General features: G+C 38.2%; 1 protein-coding gene across 6 annotated transcripts in view; it reads right to left on the bottom strand.

Moving 5' to 3' along the window:
• Positions 1-3621: 3621 nt before the first annotated feature.
• The window catches only part of si:ch211-195b21.5 (uncharacterized protein DDB_G0287625), a 35601-nt gene continuing 12469 nt past the window's right edge, over positions 3622-26753 (bottom strand). For 2 of the 6 annotated variants that reach the window (XM_057848315.1, XM_057848317.1), the window contains exons 5-8: positions 20175-20242; positions 18128-18218; positions 17919-18037; positions 3622-12714 (exon numbers count right to left, since the gene is read on the bottom strand). In XM_057848315.1, coding sequence (XP_057704298.1) covers positions 12229-12714; positions 17919-18037; positions 18128-18218; positions 20175-20242 — 764 coding nt within the window. In that variant the 3' untranslated portion in view covers positions 3622-12228. The remainder of the gene's footprint in view (positions 12715-17918; positions 18038-18127; positions 18219-20174; positions 20243-26753) is intronic. The other 4 variants (XR_009064635.1, XR_009064633.1, XR_009064634.1 and 1 more) reach the window with 4 other exon arrangements.

Raw genomic sequence — 26753 nt, 5'->3', positions numbered from 1 at the left:
GAATCCAAATGAACGTCAAGACAAAGGGACCCTACACGCTACAAACACACATGGGCAGGTTATGACCTGCAGTGATGTGATGGGTATGCCTGAATCATCAAACTTTTGACTATTGCACTACATCCTCTGCAGTGACTGCATCTACAGTTTACTGAAAAGAAGGTTCTATTCTGTCTGAACAGCCGTTCATGCTGTTAGGGTGTTAGTGTAATGAAATTAAAAAAAATATATATATAAATCCTCCAACTCATCATCAACCTCTAAAAGTATGTGACTGAAAACATTACAATGTCGCCATCTGCTGTTAAATATTAGTTTATCACGCAGAACATTAGTTTCATGTTCTCAGATGATTTCTACACAATCCAGGAAAGGCGTATTAGCGCTGGTTCTCAGTCCCACACGACAAAAATCTCAGAATTACGGAATGGCTACTCATACGTAATCATTTGAAAGTCACAGACTTCAAAGATTTTTGAGTCATACACCACTCATTCTTGAATGACCTTAAGAAACTGAAGCGAAGAATATCCTGTAACCGATCATGAATTATTTTTAAAATAATTAAATGTATTCGAAAAGCTGAAAATAAGCGAACCATGTAGCACTGACTTGCTGAGTTATATCATTTAAACTATTTTTCACCTCCTCAACTGGCAGGATGTTTGTTCGGTGGGCCTATATGAGGGAATTATGATAGGGCGTAGATTTGGTCTCAACATTGGTAGGACAATGTAACAGCATAACCTGCATGTACACGTTTTGCTGGGGACGGGACAATAATAAGACCAAACAGATCGGGTGAATGGGGGTCAGGGCTAGATTTCTCACGAATATAAACCTAATTAATTGATAGGCTAAATAATCAATGCAAAATGCATCTGTATTGACTTATACTAACTTCCATATGTATTGGTTCAGATGATAGACGGTTCCATTCAAACCTTTGATATACATAGCTTTTATTAACAAGATATTTTCCTAATAATTGTCCTGGTTTGTGTGTGTGTGCTTGTGGATGGTACCAGTCAGCAAGAATTTAGTGTGTCACTAGGTGCCACATTTCCTCATGTTAGCAATACTAACAACTATTGGGTTTGACATAAAAAAAATTGAGACAACATATGACACATTTCAGTTTTATTTCCAGATAATGGCGACATAATTGTAACAAAACACACATTTTTATCACAAAAGCATTTAAGTAATAAGTCGACTTATTGGTGTTTCGAGCCATTTACCTGGGTGCGAACTGGGTGTGCTTATGCTATAATACAGCTGAGCAACCAATTGCCCCATTACTAGGGTGACCATATTTTGATTTCCAAAAAAGATGACACTCGGCCCGGCCTCGAGATACTTAATTTTACTCCAAGTTCACTCAAAAGTGCCTATATCACATTAATATATTTAAAGTGTGCCACCTCTGTCTGGAGAGAAAAAAATCAGTTTTATTAAAAAAAAAATATATATATATATATAGTACTGTGCAAAAGTTTTAGGCAGGTGTGAAAAAATGCTGTAAACTAAGAATGTTTTCAAAAATGGAAGTGTTGATAGTTCATTTTCATCAATTAACAAAATGCAGTGAATGAACAGAACAGAAGCATTTTGTAAATTGATAAAAATAAACAATCATTTATATTTTTGAAAGCATTCTTAGTTTACATCATTTTTTCACACCTGCCTAAAACTTTTGCACAGCAGTGTGTATATATATTGCCATATAGTATATATTATGTGGCAAAATTATTTTTTTTATGGCAGCGCATTCTTTGACATTTTCTGCTACGGACCTTTAGTTTAGACAGAACAAGTGCAGTTGAAGTAAGCAGTGTGTCAAGTTAAAACTGTAAAAATCAAACCAGAGGAACCCACAGAATCTTCAAAAATGGATTCAGCACGATGTAGATGAAGCGTACATTTGTTCTTATCACTTTGTTGATTGTTCGTGGACAAACAATCTGTGCTAATATGAGGTGTAGATTGATACGCTGGCAACTTGAGTGACCAAAATGAGTTAAAATTACAAATATTACAGTTACTGAATGCAGAAGGTCTCACACAGATTTTGTTGTTTAAAGGAAATACTGCAAGGTATTGTTAATCTGGTTAGATTATAGTTATCATCACACATGTTCATACAGTGCCTCCATAATTATTGGCACCACTGAAAAAGATGTGTTTTTTAGCTTCTAATATTTTTTTTTAATTCTAATAATATGGGACCTTAATGGAAAAAAAGAAAAAATCCAACCTTCAATACAAGTGCATTCATTCAGTGGGGAAAAAATCCCACATAAAGAAAAAATTATTTGTCATCAAATAATGTGTGTCACAATTATTAGCACCCCTGGTGTTAATACTTTCCACAACTCCCTTTTGCCAACAAAACAAGGTCTGGGGACTGAGATGGCCATGGGAGGAGCTTGATTTTGTGTCTGGTGAACCATTTCTGTGTAGATTTGGCCATATGTTTAGGGTCATTGTCTTGCTGAAAGACCCAGTGAAGACCCATCTTCAGCTTTCGGGGAGAGGGCAACAGATTTTGATTCAAAATGTCCTGGTATTTCAAAGCGTTCCCAGGGCCTTTGGAAGTGAAACAGCCCCACAGCATCAATGACCGACGCCCATACTTCACAGTATGAGGTGCTTTTCAGCATGCGCATCTTTCGTGGCACGCCAGACCCACTTAGAGTGTTTGTTGCCAAAAAGCTTAGTCTCATCTGACCAAAGCACATGGTCCCAGTTGAAGCCTGGGACCGTGTGTAATTTTGTGTGAGACCAAGATTGATCTTTTTGGCACGAAAGATGCGCATGCTGAAAAGCACCTCATACCCACTGTGAAGTCTGGGGGTGGGTCAGTGATGCTGTGGGGCTGTTTCGCTTCCAAATGCCCTGGGAACCTTGTTAGGGTGCATGGCATCATGAATGCTTTGAAATACCAGGACATTTTAAATCAAAATCTGTTGCCCTCAGCCCGAAAGCTGAAGATGGGTCGTCACTGGGTCTTTCAGCAAGACAATGACCCTAAACATATGGCCAAATCTACACAGAAATGGTTCACCAGACACAAAATCAAGCTCCTCCCATTGCCATCTCAGTCCCCGGACCTTGTTTTGTTGGCAAAAGGGGGTTGTACAAAGTATTAACACCAGGGGTGCTAATAATTGTGACACACATTATTTGATGTCAAATATTTTTTTCTTTATGTGGGATCTTTTCCCCACTGAATGAATGCACTTGTATTGAAAGTTGGATTTTTCTCCTTTTTCCATTAAGGTCCCATATTATTTGAATTTTTAAAAAATTATTAGAAGCTAAAAAACACATCTTTTTCAGGGGCGCCAATAATTATGGAGGGCACTGTATAAAGACAAATAATATGTACTTTCTTATTGCAGGTTTTGATTGCAATATAACTTTTGGACAACATGATTCCATTTCTTGTTTTATTTTAAAATGATTGGTGCATGTGCAAAACAGGTCAATAAATTACAATTTTTAAAATTATTAGAAAAATATTAAAGATAGGCTTGACTTACATACTGCTCTTACATCATCAAAGTAAAATGCACGTAGTCTTGATATATGCCCATCAACGTACTGTAAGTGTTGTTGTGAGGCAAATCAAGCGTTTTCCACCTGTAAACAAATGTACAAAAAATGTATAACACTTGGATTTATGCGTTTACATAACTGTGCCATCCTAGACGTACTGATTAGCAACAGGCTAGCAGCAGATAGTATGTATTGCAGCGTAGTGATGGGATTTTCGGCTCTTTTCAGTGATCCGGTTCATTTGGATCGGCTCAGTCAAAAGAGCCGGCTTTTTGGCTCTCAAACGGCTCTTTAAACTTGAGCTTTTCTTTTAAATATTTATGACAAATTTAGCATATATTTTGATAAATGATTTGTTGAACTAAATATTGCACTCTACTGACAGCAAAAAGCAACAATTATGAAGCAGAGAAAAGGGTTTTTACTTATTTTATTGAACATTAAAAAGGCTACAAACAATAAACAAGCAACAAAATTAAACTTCATCCAACAATCAAACATGCTGCATCATAACAAAAACGGTGACGATTAACTGCAACAGCAGCAGCGAACAAACAAACATAAGCTACTCCTTGCTTTATTTTAAATTTGCATTCAAGAAAACGAAATACTTCAACTTTGACAGGCTGATCCAGCTCCTTCTCTCAGTAATTATGTGTCCAGTGTTTTAGCTAAATCCAGATTTTTCTCTCATGGAACCTTCAGATGCATGTGTTGACCTGCATCCACCATTAAAAAAAAAAAAAATTCAAATGTCTAAATTCGAGTCTCAAAATAATGAAATTCTAAGTGTATCATATGTGATACATTAGGCTATAAGGGGTTAAGTTTGCATACACGGCATTCTGCCCTATTGTCATCTGACTTTAACCAATTAAAATGTCTCCAAATGTTACTGCGTTTTCGGCTCATCTTGAAGGCCTACAAACCGCGTTCGGTTTGTGTCTATTTGTGGCTTTGCACTCCGTGCAGTAACTAGTACCAAGCCCCTCGCCTTTCTCTTCCTGTCTCCCTCTCTGAGCATGGCAGCTGAGCCACCGCCAAACCTCGCTTCCAACACGTGAAACGAGAGAGCGACATAGAGAGAGAACGGGGGTGGGTGGGGTGACAGAGCTGGCTCTTGAGGTTAACTCCAAAGCTCTTTGTACCGGCTCGTTTGCGACCAACACATCACTACTGCAGCCACAGCAGTACAGTAGTTGTAGTAAATAATATCAGACATCATCATAATTACAATTACCATCATAATAACAATATCAAGGACAAGTTGTTTCATGCTCAAGATATTAGCTTTAGTATTCTTTTAGCACCGGACACATGAAAATGCAGGGATAGGAGGAACATACCTTTCATGACACATCGGCAACATGGATACATAAACACCCGATCATTGTGGTGGCTCGGGCTTTGTTCCACATCTGCCTTCATGAACATGTTGTCCTCCCATGTCGTGATCATGTCAGATGGATGCGGTATTTCCAAATTGTCTTTTTTGAGGGATTTTAATGAGTGATGTCGCTCTAGCTACACTGTTGTTTTGGTTAAAGAATGTGCAAAACGGAAGTTGCGAGCAGAAATGCAGAAGTACCTCAGAAACTAGAGAAGACATTGCCAATAACAACTCTAAGTAATCACTTGTGAGCTTCTCATCCCTGTTTGAGGACTGAATGAATGCTTCACGAGCATCTTGTCAAAGTAAAACCTTTCGGTACGTAAGCAGTCTTGAAAAGAAACACTCAGACTTCAAACTTACCTTGCTTACTTAAAACATACAACATGAGACTAAATAAAGCCATAAATGGGTGGAAAGAGAAAGCCAGAGACCCCCTCCCATACACTTAACATTTATTCTGTAACGTGAAATATATTCAATCAATTTTACGTGGAAGACCTGAACAAAATCTATATGAACATGGATGAATGCAAATCTCTTCAAATTGAGCAGTAGTAATGTTAAAACTAGGTCTTGTTACGATGGCTAATAATATCAAATACAAATGTTAGCAGTTGCAGCACATTTCAGACCCCAGCCTTAAGTGGGGACTTAATTGCTATAATCAATCATTGAATACCCCCATCGTAGTTAAAAAACAATATCTTTAAAATCAAACTTTTAACAATGGCATTCCAGAGACCGAGACATTTCATGTTTTGTTGTTGAATAACAACTTGGATATTTCTAATCAACTATAAAGAACTATAGTTAACCCTTTATTTTCTTTCAAATTAGAACAACCTTTACAATACCATTAGAAGCATTTAACAATCAACATTTATCTAAATAAATAACAAAAACTTCAAATAAAACTGACCATACTCACCCACGTTGCTGTTGCATTCATGAATACAAACCACCAATATTTTGTTCCAGACTGCAAGTTGGTCAGGCACTTTTGTGTGCTGCTACAAATGGGCCAAAAAATTCCTCCATCCAGCAAGATTTTTCTTATTAATTCTGCCTTAAAGATGGAACTTTTAATTATGCCTGACATTCACATTCCTCCAAACAACCATAAACACACCGAACGAAATTGGCTATGAAAGCAACTATTGCGTTACCGTTGGTGAAACCAGTGTTGTTAATCATACTTTAAAAAATTAGTTACAAATTACTTCTCCCAAAAAGTAATTGTTAGCAACTCAGTTACCTCATTTTAAGAGTAATTAGTTACTCAGCAAAGTAACTGATGCTCGAATAATATTTTTAATGTTCTACATGTTATAACATTACACATTCTAAAACATCGTTCACATCAAAGATATTTATACTAACTGATTGAAGAATAAAAAAAAAACACTCTATACAGTATTTTAGAACATTTGGATCAAATATATTACTCTTAGGAATACACAAATGTAAACTGACCATTAACCAGGGCTAATCTCTTATAAACTGTTAAGCCAACTGCACAAAAAGCAGAACACTACTCTTAAATATTCCGTAAATTAACAATATTAAATATTGAAGATAATTCAAGTTTGAGAACACTACCTTGGAAATTTCTTGCTCGTCGCCATTATCGCTGTCTTCTTGTGTTTGCCAGAGCGTACAGTGAAGCAAGGCATGATCCATCCACCTAGCCCAGTACTTCTCAAATAGTAGGGCGGGCCCACGCAGGGGGGCGCAGAGTGATGCTGGGGGTGGCATGTATGACCTTGGGGAACATACTTTTTTGTCGTACAAGAATAAAGTGTAATTGCACTTCCACTCAGTGGGTGGCAGTGCCGCTTTCATTTCCAGCGTGTGCGCAGTATTTTTGAACCAAACAAGAGCACACAGCAAAGAGCACCGGAGATATGAAAAGCTAATACAAGGAAATATGATGACACGTATGCAGCCTTTGGCTTTTAGTACAATGGGAGGCGAGGAAAGACTTTTTACTTTGTCTAAAAATGTTCGTAGCGGACAGCAGGATTAAGAAAAAATAAATTTTTTTTGGGGCGAAAACGTGCCAAATATTGCCAACAATCCTCCCGCTTGATCAGTGTTACCTAAGTAAACCACAAGGCACTGTCAGCATCATATAAGGTGGGATATGTAGTTACTCAGTGCAAAATAACCCCACACCATAGCAAAGAAGCTGATACTGCCTGCAGCAAAAATAAAAACTGTCCCTCCGTCCAATGACACTGTCGTTTTTGTTCTATTAATTTTTGTTTTTTCGGTGTAATTGTTTGGCATATTATCCTGATGAGTTAATGTTGCTTATCAAGTTGAATTTATTATTATTTATTCATTTTAATAAATTTTAATTTTTAGTATCAAACGGTCAAACTATGTAACTTGACTGTATTTTTACAGTATGGATGTGTGTGTTTTATTTTTTTACACTTTATTGAAAGTTGATCTTTATTACTTTTTTCTTTTAATATTAAAAAGAACACAATGTTATGCAGAGGTGTACTTTTAATAATAGGAATTTTATATACAAATGATAATACAGTATATTTATAGTGGCGGCAGAGTTGGGGGGGGGGGGGGGGGCGCGGAAAATAAACAAACAGAAAAAAAAAAGTACTGACCTAGCCAATCATCATCTCGTTTGCAATGTCATCACAGCTTATATGTGACAAAATCAACTAGCGCTCCATGCAACCAAATTGTAATAACGCGCCCCTTCACATCTTCAGTAATGACATTGCAAAGATGGGAAAATTAATTACTCACTTTTGAAAAATAACACAGTTAGAAACGCCATTATAGTCCAACCCCCAAATTCCACTTACTCCATGTGCGCTGTGCTCAGCTGCGTTCCGAACGACGCAACAAATAATGGCACCTTGACATGCGATCGCTTCGACACACGATCTTTTCGACATCCAACGTAAAATTTGACTCACCATTTGTTTCTACATCCGTCGACAGGCTCGAAATACTACGATATGACAGCACCGCAGACGGACGCATGGCTTTCTTGTGAGAGAAATCAACACAGGTTTCAAAAAGGTTGGTACAGGTGGTGAAACAAGGAAAAACATGACGCTTACCTTCTAAATGAAGATGCAAATTATAGAGAAATATGAGCGTGGGGTGCGCATCTGTGAACTGGCTTACCAATACATCTCCACGGTCCTCCTCCGATCACCGTTCGCCCGTCTTTATAAGTTAAGTTGACAATTACAGTATTATTGTGGTTACATCGCCAAAGAAATCGCTAGCTTTGTCAGTTTTTTATCATTTATTTCAGAACTTATCCAACACAAATTGCCTGCTGTCCACTGCAATTGACTGTGTACTCAGGAAAACATTGAAAGCGAAAGTAAACTCAACCGCACCGCTCCGCTCTCGTCACGTCAGTCACACGGTGCATTCAGGTACAGAAAAAAAGTCTGCCACATAGAACCCGATTCGTTACATTATTACAGGAATTATTATTATTATTGTTCCAATTTTTATTTATAATTAATGTGTTTTGCGATGTGTAATTGCCATTTGTAATAGTACCAGCAGTATTTATTAAGGATTTAGTGTAGGTTTTTGGGCTGTGGACAGTGTTGTCACAGATTATTTGAAAAAGTAATTACTGATTACGCCTCAAAAGTAATCTAGTAACTTTACTGATTACTTCATTATCAAAGTAACTAAGTTACTTTAAAAGTAATCTATCAGTTACTTTTTACCCATTTTTCTCCCTTTGCCGCCTCAACAGAAAAATGACAACAGAAAAATGTCGTCACATGTAATTGACTTTCCGATGATTGAATTAAAAGGGGAATATCAGATCTTAGCCACTCCGGAGCCCTGAAACTAAGAAATATCTGACAAACTGCTTGGAATTTGTTGAAATCAACTCCACCGACCAATTAAACCCCGCTAACTCTAAGATTAAGCCTAATGTCAAAACTTCTGAATTTCGGGTTAAGTTTAACAGCATATCAGTGCCAATGTAAAACAATGCCAACTGACGGCACAATAATCAACAACACACAAATGGATTGTACAGTGCCATAAACACAAAGGTGATGGCGGGCGCGGATGCGTGTTCAGCCGTGCACATTAACAACCCGGAAGCACTCCTCTCAACACGCACGCGGTCAATTTGGCCACAAAACGTGGCGGCAACTAAGCACTTTACACTCAGTCGGACTTAGAACACATCCCACAGATGCTAAACGAACACATCACCTCACGGCATGAATGTGCAACACGCATATGATATAAACAAAGCTTGCCAACTTGTAGCGATGACTGCCCGTCGTTGCTACGGCAAAGCTACGAAACGGCTGCGCATTTAGGGGGTCCAACCTTTTGCTGATACCCTCCAGAATGAAGGAAAAATACTCACCTTCATTCATGGATATCCACGGATCAACATTCCCTCGCAACGTGTCAATACTCGGCACGAATGTCCACCCGCCTCAGTCTCACAACACGTGACGCGAGACCAAAACAGGAAATAGCTAAGAGGTTGTCATGGAAACACGTACCGGGAACCTTTTATTTTAGCATTTTCTATTCAAAATGCTCTTCAAAAATATATAAATATATATAAATATATAAAATATTCATTCTACAAATGTTATGAGGCAATGAAAAAAAGAACGCAACGACACTAAGGAAATTAACTTTAATCAGATTACTGGTGTAGAAAAATGAACGCGTTAGATTACCCGTTACCGAAAAAAGTAATCAGATTACAGTAACACGTTACTAACTAACGCGTTACTGACAACACTGGCTGTGGAACAAATTAATGGAATTATAATGTATTCCTATGGGAAAATCCTGCTCGACATACGACCATTTCGACTTACAAACAAGGTCCTGGAAAGAATTAACTTCGTATGTAGAGGTACAACTGTACAGCTTTATTTTAATCAATTCAAGGTGGTCCACATCATCCGCTCACCTCCGTTCCGATGAAAGGCGTTGATTCTTAAACCCCCTGGGAGGGTACGTTCTTGACAGTAGTGGCAAACTCTGAGCGTGTTCAATAGCAGAGGTGCTGGCGAAGTAACGGAGACACACAAGTCATGGCCAAGGAAACTTTGATAAATGTGCTTTCTTGAAGTTTGTGAAACTAAAAACGGCTCTCACAAACCCATCTGCAAAGCTAAATGATTTCTAGATGTACTTTTGCGAGGAATTGTTGTTCACAACAACGACAAAAAACTTTTGGGCTCTTGTCGAAACTAGTAAAGCTCTTCACATGCCTATTACAATCTTTCCTACTCCTTAAAAAGGGTGGCTGTTTTTTTGTGGAACAAGAGGAGTCGATCGAGAGCCAGGCGAGTAGACCGAGTCCTAGCTGCAACGAAGCCAAGCGAAGTGGCTCCCGGCCGGATTAAACGGCAACTGGCAGAGAGGGCACGGAAGTCGCAGAAAAGATGTGACAAAAAGAGGACTCGGTCGTGCGATAAAACTATTGTACGAAACCATAGCAAATGCACATTTATGCATTTAAATACTACTGTAATTGTACACTGTTGGCTTGATTAAGCTCCAAACTACTCACACACGGGCCCCATTGCAATTATGCGATGCGACGTGGGACATCAACAGAAAAGCAACCTCAAAACAAGCAGCGGTGAAGCAAATTTACTTCCCTTCATTTGATATTTTTAGACAGGGTGCTGAGAAATATTGTGTGCCTAACACTTCGAAACATTTTCAAGGACTTTATGCAAAATTTAAAGATTTTTCAAACCTTGAAAGTACAACAGTAAAATCCAAGCATTTTCAAGGATTTCAAGGAATGAAAATGAACCCTGAGAATGATGAAGGCATAAAAATATTTTGTCTAGACTGTGAATTAATCAGTTTGTGGTAGTGTGGGTTTACTTTCATAACTAGAACTTGATCCATCAGGCAACTGGGATGGGTCAGAGTTTCCTTTTGTCCAATATCCCCATTCTGGGGTGTAAACCTCTTGAGGAGAAGAGTAAGAGCCATACTCAGTCTGTAAAAGATTACAGATTATGCTCCCAATCAATGGATTTGTATTTTAACAATGTATTTGTTGTGTGGGTCTCTGACGGGGTGGAGTGTTTTTGTGTGTGCAAATCATTAAACCTTTCTAAAACCTTAATGCATCTTGTCTTACACGGAATGTTTCAGAACACAGCAGTAACTTCTTTAACATATCAACGAAGCACAAATTTGTTCAACAGAGCATTTACAGTATTTACACTAGGGCTGCAGCTCTCAAATATTTTAGTAGTCGATTAATCGATGGACTAGTTAGTTCGAATAATCGAGTAATCGGATAAGGAACATGAAAAATTAAAATAGCTGAGCTGAGTCTCAAACGGTATAAATTTATTTTAAAAAATGAGGATCTATGTAAAACAACAGAACAATTGGCTAACTTACATAGAAAAACTCCACTAGCTTAAATGCTATAAAGTGCTTTTTTGCATTTTTTTGTTTTTACAATGCTCTAAAAAAACGGTTCAGACACATATTCCCACAAAAAAGGCTAAATATACCTATAAACTAAATATTGAATGCATTACATTAGCTCAAAAAAAACTTTTTTTATATATAAAAAAAAGCTTACGTTGGTCTTAACAGGGAGCAGTTGGATTCAGCCATGTGAAAAGAGGCAGACCTGAGGGCAGTGTATCCACCCTAATCAATAAATCTAAATGCAAACACTTTCAAAATAAACCATTACAACGCCACTTTAATTAAACGAAAACTCGAGGCAACAAAATTTAATTCGAATATTTTTTTTCTTATCGAATACTCGAGTTAATTGATTAATCGTTGCAGCACTAATTTATACGCTTTTTTACTTTGACACACTACTAGAAAATCGGCATATTATCACATCTGAGCTTACTTTTACACAGGAACACGGCACCCAAAATATAAAAAAAAAGAACAGTCGTGAGGATGGGAACATTTCATACCGAACAGCAAGGTGAGAACCATGACGTGTAGTCAAAATACGACCCTTGCAGAATAACAGGACAGCTTTATTGTAACATCTCAGCAAAAACATCCTGAAAAATGGGGAAAAAAAGGTCAAATTAACGTAGCACAAATCTTGAAGATCAAAGAAGAATTAAAAGTGAAGATAACTGACAATTTTAGTACATCAAGGAACGTAAACTAACATCGTCCTTGTGTTTGACACCTATGCTTTTGACTGATGTTGAATGGTTCTGGCATGTGATATTTAACGAGGTTTGAACTTTTTAACACCAAACAAGTTCAATGTATCACTCAGCATCCTTTTTCTTCTTTTTGTCCTTCTTCTTGTCCTTTTTCTTCTCTTTTTTCTTTTTCTTTTTGTGTAACTTTTCTTTGGACTCCTTTCCTTTTTCATCACTGCTGTCATCGCTACTTTCATTTTTTTTCTTTTCATATTTTTTGCTATCCTGACCATCGTATGCGTCTTCCTTCTCCACTCTCGCATGAATTTTAACGTCCGAATCCTTATTTCGTTCCTCCTTAACAGTGATGAGCAGGCTCTCCTTGAACAAATTACTGTCTTGACAAGGCCTATGAGCACGATCATCCTCCTGTTTGATTCTGTGATCCATCTCATGTTTCCTATTGTAAGGATTTTCATGTTTTCTGTGGTCTCCTCTATCTAGATAACTGTGGGCTCCGTGGTCTCTTCGGTCTGACGATGTGGGATGGTGTTTGCTGCTGCTAGCATGTCCTTTAGTCTCTTCTGCATGTTTATTCACCGTTGTTTTCTGCTAAAGATAAAAACAAAAAACAATTATATACAAATTTTATATGTGTATAAAGTGTATACGACAGCTAAAATGGAATCTTAAATTGCATTAATATTGGAATTAAAATCATATATTGAGACCAGAGGTGTGCGAAATTTCCGATTCTTAAATTATTAGCGATTCGGCCGTGAAAGATTCGAGAACGATTCACAAACATCCAAATTCCGATCATTGAAATATGACAAGTAAAGCGGAACTAAAACACAGTCAGCGCGGTCTTCGGGACGCAATGAGGAACGGACCGAGCGTAAACATCATGCTTGTCATTACCTGGGTAATGACAATGCTCAACTCACGGCTCTAGCTCAACTCATGCCGCTAGATAAAAAAACAATAATACCTGACTACTGCCGACAGCCGCAACAATCTACGCCCACATAATGCTACGGTATACAGTGGGGAGAACAAGTATTTGATACACTGCCGATTTTGCTGGTTTTCCTACTTGCAAGCCATGTAGAGGTCTGGAATTTGTATCATGAGTTCTCTTCAACTGTGAGGGACGGAATCTAATACAAAAATCCAGAAAATCACATTATATAATTTTTAAATAATAAATTTGTATTTAACTGCATGAAATAAGTATTTGATACATTACGAACTAGCAAATATTTCGGCTCTTAGTTATTTTTTAAGAACCCCTCCTGTTCTCCACTCATTACCGGAAGTAACTGCACCTGTTTGAACTTGTTCCCTGTATAAAAGACACCTGTTCACATGCTCAAACAAACAAACTCCAACCTCTCCACAATGGCCAAGACCAAAGAGCTGTGTAAGGACATCAGGGATAAAATAATAGACCTGCACAAGGCTGGGACGGGCTACAGGAAATGAGCAAGCAGCTTGGTGAGAAGGTAACAACTGTTGGAGCGATTATTAGAAAATGGAAGAAGTTCAAGTTGACGGTCAATCTGCCTCGTTCTGGGGCTCCATGCAAGATCTCACCTTGTGGGGCATCACTGATCATGAGGAAGGTGAGGGATAAGCCCAGAACTACACGGCAGGACCTGGTCAATTACCTGAAGAGAGCTGGAACCACAGTCTCGAAGAAAACCATCGGAAATGCATTACGCCGTCATGGATTAAAATCCTACAGCGCACGCAAGGTCCCGCTGCTGAAGCCAGTGCATGTCCAGACACGTCTGAAGTTTGCCACTGACCATCTGGATGATCCAGAGGAGCAATGGGAGAAGGTCATGTGGTCGGATGAGACCAAAATGGAACTTTTTGGTCTAAACTTGGCTCGTCGTGTTTGGAGGAAAAAGAAGGATGAGTACAACCCCAAGAACACCATCCCAACCGTGAAACATGGAGGAGGAAACATCATTTTTTGGGGCTGCTTCTCTGCCAAGGGTACAGAACGACTGCACTGTATTGAGGGGAGGATGGATGGGGCTATGTATCGCCAGATCTTGGCTGACAACCTCCTTCCTTCAGTGAGAGCCCTTAAGATGGGTCGTGGCTGGGTCTTCCAGCATGTCAACGACCCAAAGCACACAGCCGAGGCAACTAAAGAGTGGCTCCGTAAGAAGCATCTGAAGGTCCTGGAGTGGCCTAGCCAGTCACCAGATCTGAACCCGATAGAAAATCTATGGAGGGAGCTGAAAGTCCGTGTTGCCCGGCAGCAGTCCCGAAACCTGAAGGCTCTGGAGAAGATCTGCATGGAGGAGTGGGCCAAAATCCCTGCTGCAGTGTGTGCAAACCTTGTCAAGGACTACAGGAAACGTTTGGTATCTGTAATAGCAAACAAAGGTTTCTGTACCAAATATTAAGTTCGATTTTTGTGATGTATCAAATACTTATTTCAAGTAATTAAATGCAAATTTATTATTTAAAAATCATACAACATGATTTTCTTGTTTTTTTTTGTATTAGATTCCGTCCCTCACAGTTGAAGAGAACTTATGATACAAATTTCAGACCTCTACATGCTTTGCAAGTGGGAAAACCAGCAAAATCGGCAGTGTATCAAATACTTGTTCTCCCCACTGTATATCACATGTATAAAGAACTAGATGCAAAATGACAGATTTGCCGGCATTAGTAAACAGCCACCGTCTTAAAGCAGTAGACTTCGCTGGAAGGCTGTTGTAGCGAACCTTCCACGCGAACCTAATTAACTTTTTAACTAAAATACTCCTAAATAGGCAAAATCTTGACTTGAATCCATCTTTAAATGATGAAACAGTTTTAAAACTTTCACATGTCGAAAGTAGACAGAAAGGAAATTATGGAATAACGGGAGCAATTTTAACAACTTTAACGGCTGATTCACAACATTAAATTACTTGAATGTATTTTAAAGCTGCTGATACAGAACGAGGACATGAGTATTTTATTTACTGTTTTGAACTGTTAACTTGATACTGAAATAGTAATTTATTTAAGCCTGAGAGGATTTTTGTACAATTTTTGCTACTAATGTATGAAACATTAAAACAGCTAATACCTGAAGGGGTGGGGGGGTGCATCAATAATCGATTTATAATCGAATCGTAGCCTCTGAATCATAATTGAATCGTTAGGTGCCCAAAGATTCCCACCTTTAGTTGAGACAATTAAATTACGGTATATACAATCGGGCATAGCGTAGATGACGAGAAATCCGTCCTTAAATATGCTGTTTAGCTTCTCCTGTCATCATAGTGCTCTGGCGCCTCCATCTTGATGATGACGTCACTGGAGTAACGACTTCAGCGGATTTAGCATTGGGTCAGATGGAGGAGGTAGAATTTTTTAGCGATTCTGGTTTAAGTATGGATCAATGTTGCGATATTATCGATCTTGGGGAAGCCTTTGACAGACGGCAATATATAAAAATACCAGTCTTGTGCTGAATGAAATATGAAAAATGCATTTATTCAGTATAAAAGTGGTAAATTACTGCAGAGTTTCAGCGGACTACTACGGTTTTGTCATGTGGCCTCGGAGGAGACTACGTGAACAAAAGAGGAGGCGTGCGAGCTAAGCTATATGCTAACCCGCATAACTGGCTTTTCCTCACTCTTCCTCGCCAATTTGAGATTAATCGGCTAGGCTAACAGCTCGCTAACAAAATGGATGAGATTTGACTGAGAATTGTCTTGTGCAGTGTTTTTCAACCTTTTCTGAATCACGGCACGTTTTTACATTGGAAAAAATCTCGCGGCACACCACAAACCAAAAATGTTACAAAATTGCTATCTGTACAGTATATTTAATTAGAAAATAGTTTCTTAGTATTTATACCTACTCAGTGTAAAACTTAAGTCTGTTTAGATTAATACAAAGCCCATATCCTGGCAGGAATCTTCTTCAACAGCTCTCTGTTTTTATTTTTTATAGCAGTTAGGCTTGAAAAGCTCAGAATTATCAGACAGGAGGACTTTGGCAATGTCTTTAACCACATTGAGGCCGAGCATCTCGCTGACAATGGCTTTGCAGACAGGTAGTATTAATGGCCCTGCCACAGAGTGGGACTTTTTGGATTTAGCAACAAGTTCAGCAACAAACTAACTGGGTTTGAAGGGGTCTTTCTCATTTACCTTTGTAGTTTTTCTCAAAAAAGTTGCCTGTTTCTCTGTGTTTTCACAAAGGCGAACATAATAGTCCATAGTTTGAAGTGACGGTTGTTTCGTTTGGAGATGATGTTTAAGCTTGCTTGGCACCATGGAGCTGTTGGCTCGTGTCGCGTTTAAGAACTGCTCGGATTTCTAGCCATCAGCCACCTTGCTGTCCTTGACAATGTGTTGGAATACAACACAGGGGGAGGATTGAGGGTCGTCACATATGGAGAAAATGGAAAGGACCCATTCGTGTATATCGGCACTTGACGAGTCTAATCAAATGATGTACAGTAAAAGTGCTGGGTTCCACATTGTCGCGGACATCAAGGTGGCTGATGGCTAGAAATCGTAGCAGTTTTTGAACGCAACACAAGCAATACCTCGCTCCTCTGCACACGACCGAGAACTTTGTACCTACTCCTTCCTTCCTACTGAAACTATGAAACTCCACCCGACAACGTTAAAAAAAAAAAAAAATGCGATATTGGATAATTTCTTACGGCACACCTGACTATCCCTCAAGGCACACCGGTTGAAAAACACTGTTCTAGTGGACAGCTGTGTAGCCATTATCACGGAAAAATATGGGGCAGTTTACATGGCGACTCTGCGACACGAAGACGCAATGACTGTTGCTGATTGGCCTCATGTGCATATGGTGTTGGCGAAGACGAAAAATTCTGAATCCAGCCTCCAAAGCGGAAGAATCCGATTGCATGGGATTGAGGGAGGCTTCCTCGGCATGCATATCAAAGGCTCCCGCGGCCCGAGACCGTGCTGATAACGTCAGCACTCGTACACGTCACATTGGGTGTGCGCAGCAGTGCTACTAAACATTAAAAACAGCAAATATAGCAGAATTTCGGCTTTAATTTACTGTTTTAATAATATTTAAAAATTAAATATGTTGAATGTTTCCATTTTTGTGCCTTTTTGAACAGTGGGCGGGCATATTTTTTTCCGGGCTGAGGGAGCTTGGTGGGGTCAAACAGATCATTCTCTGTCGCCCTGTAAATCTGCACTGCCCCCTAGGGCCTGGCATGAATACTACATCGTTTTCATGCGGAATTGCGACATTGTTTGAATGGAGACACAAATGCAAATTTGAAATTTTTCGTATTCTCGGAGAGTCACCATGTAAACAGCCCGTATGTATTGATTTACTGTTTTTTCAACACAGACAATTTGGGCGTTTTTGTTGTTTTCTTCTTCTCTTTCCGTTTGAGTGGTAGGCAAATAACCTTTGGTGCACAACCGTTATCTTCTCAAAATATATAGCACTTTTTATGCACAGAAAATGCAGGAAAAAGTGAAACTGGAAAGCTCGTTTTTGTGGCGAAAGGCCTTAGTTGGAAAACAAGGGAAAGGTCACCCATGGCAGTGCCACTTTAAAAGATGAATATTTTCAGTGAACAAAAAAATCGTATTCATTACCTTGCCTTTTGGATAGAAACCTGATTATTACTTAATTCATATCATGTCACAAGACATCACCTTCTTTCAAGCGCCAATAATTTTGTGTTCTACTGCATACTCTGTGTTCCAATATTGTTTTTACGTCTTTGTTAGCGAATGAAACAAATATTGATTTGGTGTTGCAAAAGAAATACCGGTACTCACACGGCCAGTCTTATGATGGCTGTGGATGGCTGCATGGTTTTCAGCAGTACTTAAATCTCCAATGAACTCCTCACATATCTGGCAGTAAAATCCAATCACTGGTATAAGAAAACTGAATCCTGAAAAAAAGACAGGGAAAACGGTGAGTGCCTGAATCTATTCAATAATGTAGCAATCTATGTAATGAAGAGCATGGAAAAGAAGACTACCTTCCTCTTTGAGAAGTTCCCCCACTTGTTTCATCAACAGTTCAGTTTGACTGATTTTTGCTTGTTTGAGTTTTTTTCGCTCATCGCCACACTTGGGAATAGAAATTACAATTTAACCAACAAATGACAAAAACAGGGCAATGGCCATTTTAAATCAGGATTATTCCAAGGATGTTCTCCTATTAATCAAACGTTATCAGACTTTAATAGTTCACTATGTACTTTTATATCATTCTAGAGCCCGATGTTAATCCAGTCAACAATGTTTTAACCGATTTGGACCCAAAGGCAAATACGTTCTCTTGTCATTGGTGTAAAAGTACTATATGAAATTTATGGTGGTCATAAAAAAATCATTTTATACTCCGTGCATACATGAAGCACTTCAATTATTTATTAAATTCCAATATTATTTTAATAGACATTAAAGAGAACCTCGGACTTAAACACTTATAGGCATTTACTAAAATAAGTTATTAGAAACACATAAAATATTGCCATTGATTTAAAAAAAAAAATCTATACTACTTAGTACATGTTTTGACCTACGGGGGCCGCCATGTTTTATGCGCAATGGACGCTCGGGGTGATGACGTAGTTTTTTTTGCATGTGTTTCCCTCTCATTACTTTAAGCATTGTGTTTTCTTGTGGTAGCTCTAAAGCAGATTGTTGATCTTTTGACCACATTAGTCATGTAGCATATTTAAACCATCCTTATTTGATATTACTGTTATTATATTATGTTGTGTCTGTATGCATCTAAACAAAACATGCTGAAAGCGCACTGTAGTACTTTGGGTGTCAAATTCGCCTCTTGTAAAACGTTTCGCCGGTGGAGCACATTTTGGAAGAACACCGTTTTTTTCCCCTACTCTCGTCTCATCCTGTTTTTCCTGTACATTTTGCTTTTGCTGCTCGTTTTGAGTCTTTACATGTGTATATATTTAGTCGATAACTGAAATGAAAATGAATCAATTCAAACAATTGAAAATTTGGAGCAATTAAATCGTCCTTCTAGATCACTGGTGTCAAACTGCCTCCATAAAGGGCCAAGTGGGTGCAGGTTTTCTTTCCAACCAATGAAGAGGACACCTTTTGACCAATCTGATCTCTTACATGGTTAATCAGTTAAAATTTGTCAGGTGCTGCTTGTTTCAACAGAAAATTCATTGGTTAAACTGTTTGCGCGGTATCGGTTGGAACAAAATCCAGCACCCACTTGGCCCTTTGTGGAACTGGTTTGACACCTATGTTCTAGATGCTGTCAATGCATTACCAAATTATATATTTCTTTGCCAGCATGCTTTTACATTGAGAAAAGTAGCCTTTCCTCATTTTGGGCATGGTGACATACACTAACTTGGACCTTGAATCACGGCTCCTTCAATTGTCATTAATAAATGTTGACAGTTACAACCTCTTGCAGGTAAATTAAAAGTAAGATCTACTGCAGAGGACTCGTCACTTGCCACTTAAAGTTCTTTTCCTGCAGGTTCTCCAATGTGAAGCGGTATTCTGGCACCTCCAAGGGGGAGGGCATTTTGTGCTAATCAATATTTTGATCTAGTTGCAGTACCGGTTTTGGCCATCAACCCTACATTGTGCACCTTTAACAGAGACTGACCCGAAAATCCTTTTTTTCCTTCCTTTCAATAGCGTCTTCGGGTGCACGTCCATGTGCGTCCTTGTGGCAGCAGTATGTTTCACCTGTCTACAATCTACCATGGATTCTGGAGACAAGAAGAATGGACCGGCTTCCGGCACGGCTCCAACTCCAGTCCAACTCATACAAGCAGTTAGAAGCAGGCTGCAGTTATGCTTTAAGTCAGAGGTAGCAGTCGCGAGTATAAAAGTGACAAACGCTTTACAGCACCTTCTAAAGATATCGTTCAATTTCATGTATAAATAGAAGTGAGAATTTTTTTTTTTTTAAACAATGAAAACTCTAATAACATTAATTTGATGAGTGACAAGTATTTTTTGTGGACTTTTGTTTCATCCCATTTCAGGAAGGTATTTCAGACACCGTTTGAGAAATATGTTTACCTTATGTTTGTCCAGGGATGGCAGAGATGTCTCAACTGGATCACATTTTTCACGCTTCTCCTTGGTTGCTAAACAAATAAATAAATACATAAATAAATGTAAATTTTATTTTTTTAATTATTGATCAATACAGAAAATTAAAAGACGCATATAAGACAGCGGTTTTCAACAGAGTCAGTCCACTTCATGTCCAGATTACATAAACCCTATGCTTGACATCTGGAATGAAACTGTTAAAAAATATCAACAACAAAAACTTTGCATCAATTTTGAATCTAAACAATGGGAGTTTCATCTGATTTCTTGTTAAACAATGTACTTTGGATACAAAAAGCCTGAGTGCTGTAAAAAGAAAAAAGAACAAAGTGATGGAATAATTGTTTGAGGGTGTTCGCATAAATGAAACCAGGTTATCGTACTTTTATTTTAATTTTTTGCTTATAGGCTTTGATTATTGTTTTTTCCAGCATTATATTGTAAAAAGGTATTATAAAAGGTAGAATGATTATAAATTAGGGCTGCAGCTAAATATTTTAGTAATCGAGTAATCGACTGAAAATTCTATCGATTAATCGAGTAATCGGATAAAACATATTTCTTTTCAGGTAAAGAGCAATTATACATATAGATGAGAAAACAAGACATTTCATGTAATATTGAACCATTTTCAGTCAATCAATGTCTTTATTTTCAATGTACATTGTTGAAAACAGCCACCAATTGCATCTCAAATGTGACTAAAAAAAAAAAAGACTAGTTCACTGTTTTCACTCCAAATACTTTTAGATCTTATAAAAAAAAAAATATATATATTTCTTGCCTAAAAATGTCATGACGCTTGATAACACACATGACTTAAATGTTAGGTGTTTTTCCTACGTGTTTCAATTGAATTTCCACTTGTGTCAAGCTTTAAGTTCCAGTTAAGTTTTAAGTTAGTCTAAACTGTAAGTCTTTATAGGATTAGAGTTTTTGCAGTGTTAAAAATAAATGCTGTGCTGTATTGGAGCACATTAGGCACCAGTGCTACTTGGTGTTTTATCCAGCAATGACTACAGAGCTAAAATTGACAGTTAGCATTATTATGTTTTTATTTTACACCCTAATCACTCTACAGCGCTGTTTTCACTGATTAAATAAAGCCTGTATGTAAGAGTTAGCCACGCATCGACAGTGGTCATAATGAATAGAAACCTAGCCCTCCGCAGGGATAACGTTAGTGAGCGAGTGACAGTAACGTTAATCTTATTTATGAGCGCTCAGAAGTGTACTGCTTTAAGATGGCGGCTGTTTCATTAACGCCGCCGAGTCGGTCATTTTGCATCTAGTTCAACGTACATGTGATATCTATGACACGCATCAAACGCTACCTGCTAGGCTGCTACCACCGTAGCAACATGCGGTGTTTTTAGCAACGTCGGCGCAGTTTGTAACGGCTGTCGGCTGCAGTAAGGTATTTTTTTTATTGCTTCTTCCTCTACGCACGTGACATCAGCGCATTGTCCCACATTAAAAGTAGTCCGGGCAAAACGTGATGCTTAGAGCTGGCAAAATTAAACGATTCCTCGAGGTGAATAAAATTACTCGGATCAGTTTTTAAACTCGAGTTACACGAGTTGCTCGAGTATTCGTTTCAGCTCTATTATAAATTAATCTTGGTCTTATCTCTCAGAGCTCCAGACTGCTCTCAAATGGGAGCCATTTTGCGACTGAAATTTGAAGTAGTGCGCTTATTTTTTTTTTAATCTACTCGCACATGCACGACCAGTAATATTGCGTTTTTTATTTTGTGACAAATTCCTTCATGGTTAAATCGACCTGCCCGCCTGCCTCGTCCACATTTGCACGCATGCCTCCGGTTGATGTTTGTGCTTCCAGGAAATATACGTGGCGCTACGCCATATTTCTATTTGATATTTTCCAAGTGTTAAGTGCGGAATGATTGTAACATCCTAAGTAACGATGTTACAATTTGTTTTTTTCTCAAGATTCATTTCAATCACAACTCTGCTTGTAAAAGCAGAGCGTGAACACTCTCTCCCTCCCGTGTGCTGCATTACAAATATATGCACTCACTCCATTGCTCTTGTGGAATCACATTTTAAAATATGTTCAATGTTTTGGCTCTCTCGGTCCAAAAGGGTCCTGACCCCTGTTAAACTCATAACTATCTTTAGATTAAGATTTTTTAAACTTCTAAACATATATTTTTTGTCATGAATGGGACACTCCGCATCCATGTTACAGCTGGGTCTCAACTAGTGCCGCAACGATTAATCGATTAACACGAGTATTCGATTTGAAAAAAAGATTCAAATTTAATTTTGCTGCTTCGAGTATTCGTGGCGTTGTTTTGGTTTGTTTTTGAAAGTGCTTGCATTTAGTTTTATTAATTTGGGTGGATACGCTGCCCACTAGTCTGCCTCATTTTACATGGCCAAATCCAGCATCTCCCTGTTAAGACCAAAATAAGCTAGGTTTTTGTTTGAGCTAATGTTTTTTTTAATGCATTCGTAATTTAGTTTAAAGCTATATTTAGACAATTTTTGTGGGAATATGTGTCTGAACCATTTGTTAAGAGCACTGTTAAAAAAAAAAAAAAAAAAAAACGTTAGTATGTTAAAGCATTTAAGCAAGCGGACTTTTGCTATGTAAGTTAGCCAATTGTTCTTTTGTTGTACATAGATCCTTATTTATTTTTAATTCCTTCTGAGGCTCAGTTCAGGTTAGAGCAGGGCGGTAAACCGAAAATTTACCGTCACCGAAATTCTTAACGATGACCGACGTAATTTTGACCATGTCGGTAAATTCGGTAAATTAATAAAACAAGAAAATAGTCTTTTCATCCCGCTTTGATTCTGTGTTGTTCGTCTATGTTCATTCCCCTTTAAGAAAGCAGTGAATGTGCTTACGTAGGGAGTCACGTGATCATCAGGAATCCAATCAAACAAAAGCCCGGTAAGCTAACGCTAGCAGCTAACGCTACAAGCAAAACGTGATGGAGTGTGGCTTAAGGGAGGTTCACCAAACTTTCAACCGACATTTAGTAGACTCTTGGTGGCATCCAGACGGGCTTTCACCCGCTGTCCTCCTTTGTTCTCACGATTTCCGGAGATGGTGCTTTCAGTGCTTTCTACTGGTAGCCAGGCTAACGCTAGCTAGCGGCTAACGCTACAAATGAACGTTATGGAGTCGGATAGAGGCTCTAACCTTGTCGAAACGGCTGAACTTAATGAGTGGATTGGGCACGGACTGCATCTAGCAATTACTATGTGGCGTTATTTTGTATCTGTCTGTGTGTGTGATTCCTCTGATAGCTTTTGTGATGGTAAAGAATTCTGCATAAAGTACAATCCAACGGCGAAACTTATAATGACCGAGAAATGGCCCCAGCTATTTTTATTGTGCGTGCATTTATGAAAAAATGCACTGGGGGGGGGAAAAAAACCCTTAAACCATAAAGTAAACACTTGTATTTAATAATTATATCACAGCAGCCATTAACAATAAGTTGTCTTTTTGAAGTGTACTGTTCAAGCTGCAAGTCATTTGTGTTACAATTACATGTTTGCACAGGCATATTGATTTTGACAGTGTACATTGTTCAAGTCATACACGCTGTTATAAATGTTCATACTTGAATTCTTATTGCTTACAATACATTTTTATTAGGGCTGTCAAACGATTAAAATTTTTAATCGAGTTAATTACAGCTTAAAAATTAATTAATCGTAATTAATCGCAATTTACACCATCTATATAATATGCCATATTTTTCTCTAAATTATTGTTGGAATGGAAAGATAAGACGCAAGATGGATATATATTTTCAACATGCGGTACATAAGGACTGTATTTGTTTATTATAACAATAAATCAGTTCTAAATCAGTTATAGAAATTTTATATTAAAACCCCTCTTAATGTTTTCGTTTTAATAAAATTTGTTAAATTTTCAATCAAAAAATAAACTAGTAGCCCGCCATTGTTGATGGCAATAATTACTTACACTATAAAATCAGTCGCACCCAAACGCCAGCAGAGGGCAGCAAAACTCCGCAAAACACAATTAACAGGTGGGCCTTTCACTCTAGTGACATTTAAATATGTCTGAGCTGGGCAAGTGCGTTAATTGCGTCAAATATTTTAACGTGATTAATTTAAAAAATTAATTAACGCCAGTTAACGCGATAATTTTGACAGCCCTAATTTTTATAAATTTAATGTTTAGACTGCATGTACAATTGTTAAATACAGTATATCAAATTGAATGCTGGTAAATAAATCAACAAGAAATAGTTAATCTGTATTTCATGCATTGATTCAGATTTTCAAATTATATAACAGTCCGCTTGGGCGAATTTATCGTCATTTATCGTTATCGAGATAAATCTGCTCAATTTATCGTTAAACATGTTTAAGGCCATATCGCCCAGCCCTAGTTCAGGTATTAGGTATTCAAATTGATTAATTTTTTTTTTTTTTTTTTATGTAAACCCGATTACTTGAACTAGTTCACCGATTAATCGACTACTAAAATAATCGATAGCTGCAGCCCTAGTCTCACCCCCCCCCAAAAAAAATCACATATTAACCTAATTTGTAAGCAGTATACAATGTTAACTCTACATACGAAGTTAATTCGTTATAAGTCGAAATGGTCGTATGTTGAGCAGGATTTTCTCATAAGAATACATTATAATGCCATTCATCCGTTCCACAGCCCGAAAACCTACACTAAATCCTAAATAAATACTGCTGGTACTATTGCAAATTGCAATAACACACAGCAAAACTAATAAATTATAAATAAAACTTCTGTCCCCCCATAATCCCTTCCTGTTCGCTGTTTTGTCATAATAAAAAGGTATTTTGAATGATCACAATGGGAGTATGTCAGACTCTCAATGTGAAACATTAAAACTGTTCAGACTATCCGGGCACTTAGACTTCCATTCTCTGTGTCAAACAGCTGAACAGGACAGGTTTAAAAATAAAATAAATAAATAAATAAATAAATAAATAAAATGGGAAAAATAATAAAAAAATAATAACAATACCTCTAATAATGTAACGAATCGGGTTCTATCACGGCGCTTGTCTATTGCGTGGTGTACCTGAACGCACCGCGTTGCTGACGTAACAAAGAGAGGTGCATTAGAGTTTTTACTTTTACTTTTGATGTTCTGTTCTCGGCGTCAGCGGACAGTAGGCGTGTTGTGTTGCACAAACTTCTGAAATAAATTATTAAAAACCTGATGAAGCTGGCGATTTCTTTGGCAATGTTACAATAATGATAATTGTGACCTTAGCTTATAAAGACTGGCGAACGGAGGTCGGAGGAGGATCGTCGAGTTCATTGACATTCTACGGCGGTATTGTCGAGCCAGTTCATGGACGCGCACACAATCTATCTATCTATCCATCTATCTTCATTTTATTGATACCCATCACCTTTTCACCACATGCACTAACATCCTTGGAACCTTACAATTCTTCTCTCACAAGAAAATCCGCCGTGCAGGACAAAAATTCGTCGTATTTCGAGCATGTCGTCGGATGTAGAAACAAATGTAGAGTCAAATTTTACGTCGAATGTAGAAAAGTCCGTGTGTCGAAGCGGTCGTATGTCGAGGTACCACTGTACTTGTTGATGTCAAAACTGATAGAGAATAAAAAATAGATTCATTAATTTGTAGTTTTTACTGGTGCACGATAATTATTGGTCTGATAATTATCGGTCCGATTATAGGAATTATGATGTTGTCCCGATAAATCCAATAGCATTATTAATAGGACCGATAATATGTACTGTGCTGGCTTTACAGTTTACACACTAGTATGGGAAATCAGTTGACCATTTGCGGGGCATTGCTGCCATCTGCTGGTCAGAATAATTTGCTGCATCTATTTTTTGTTACAGTAGTTTGGTTCATTCCTTTACACATCGCGGTGTCTAGCGGTAGCATTGACAATCGTGAATACTTCGTTACGTTTCCACCTCGGAAATGTATGAGTATTTTATGTTTACTATAACATATTTATGTGCAATATATGTTTACTTCTGTTGTGAAGGGTCTTATGTACAGAACTTCATAATTTGTTGTGTTATAGAAGTCAGCTAATGCTTTAGTAGCTCAAGATAGTGTGCTATGCTATAGCTATAATTAGAGGTGTGCAAAATTTCCGATTCTTAGATTATTCGCGATTCGGCCGTGGAAGATTCGAGAACGATTCACAAACATCCAAATTCCGATTATTGAAATATGCCAAGTAAAGCGGAAGTACAACACACTCAGCGCGCCGCGCGGGCTTCGGGACGGAACGGAGCGGGAGTAGCTTCTCATTAACCGGCCCCTCGGGTAATGCCAACGCTCAACTCACGGCTCTAGCTCAACTCATGCCACGAGATAAAAAAACACAACAACATACCTGCCTGCTGCCGAAAAGCTGCTACAAGTACAGCTAAGCTACATAATGTTACGGTAGATATCATTTATATAGGACTAGATGGATTGTAGACTCGGTAGCGGTAGCAGCACATCTGCAAAAAGCTAGATGCAGGTGTTAGTAAACGGCC

The sequence above is a fragment of the Corythoichthys intestinalis genome, chromosome 10 (genome assembly GCF_030265065.1).
Source record: "Corythoichthys intestinalis isolate RoL2023-P3 chromosome 10, ASM3026506v1, whole genome shotgun sequence".
Taxonomy (NCBI): domain Eukaryota; kingdom Metazoa; phylum Chordata; class Actinopteri; order Syngnathiformes; family Syngnathidae; genus Corythoichthys; species Corythoichthys intestinalis.
This window is presented reverse-complemented; position numbering and strand designations above follow the sequence as displayed.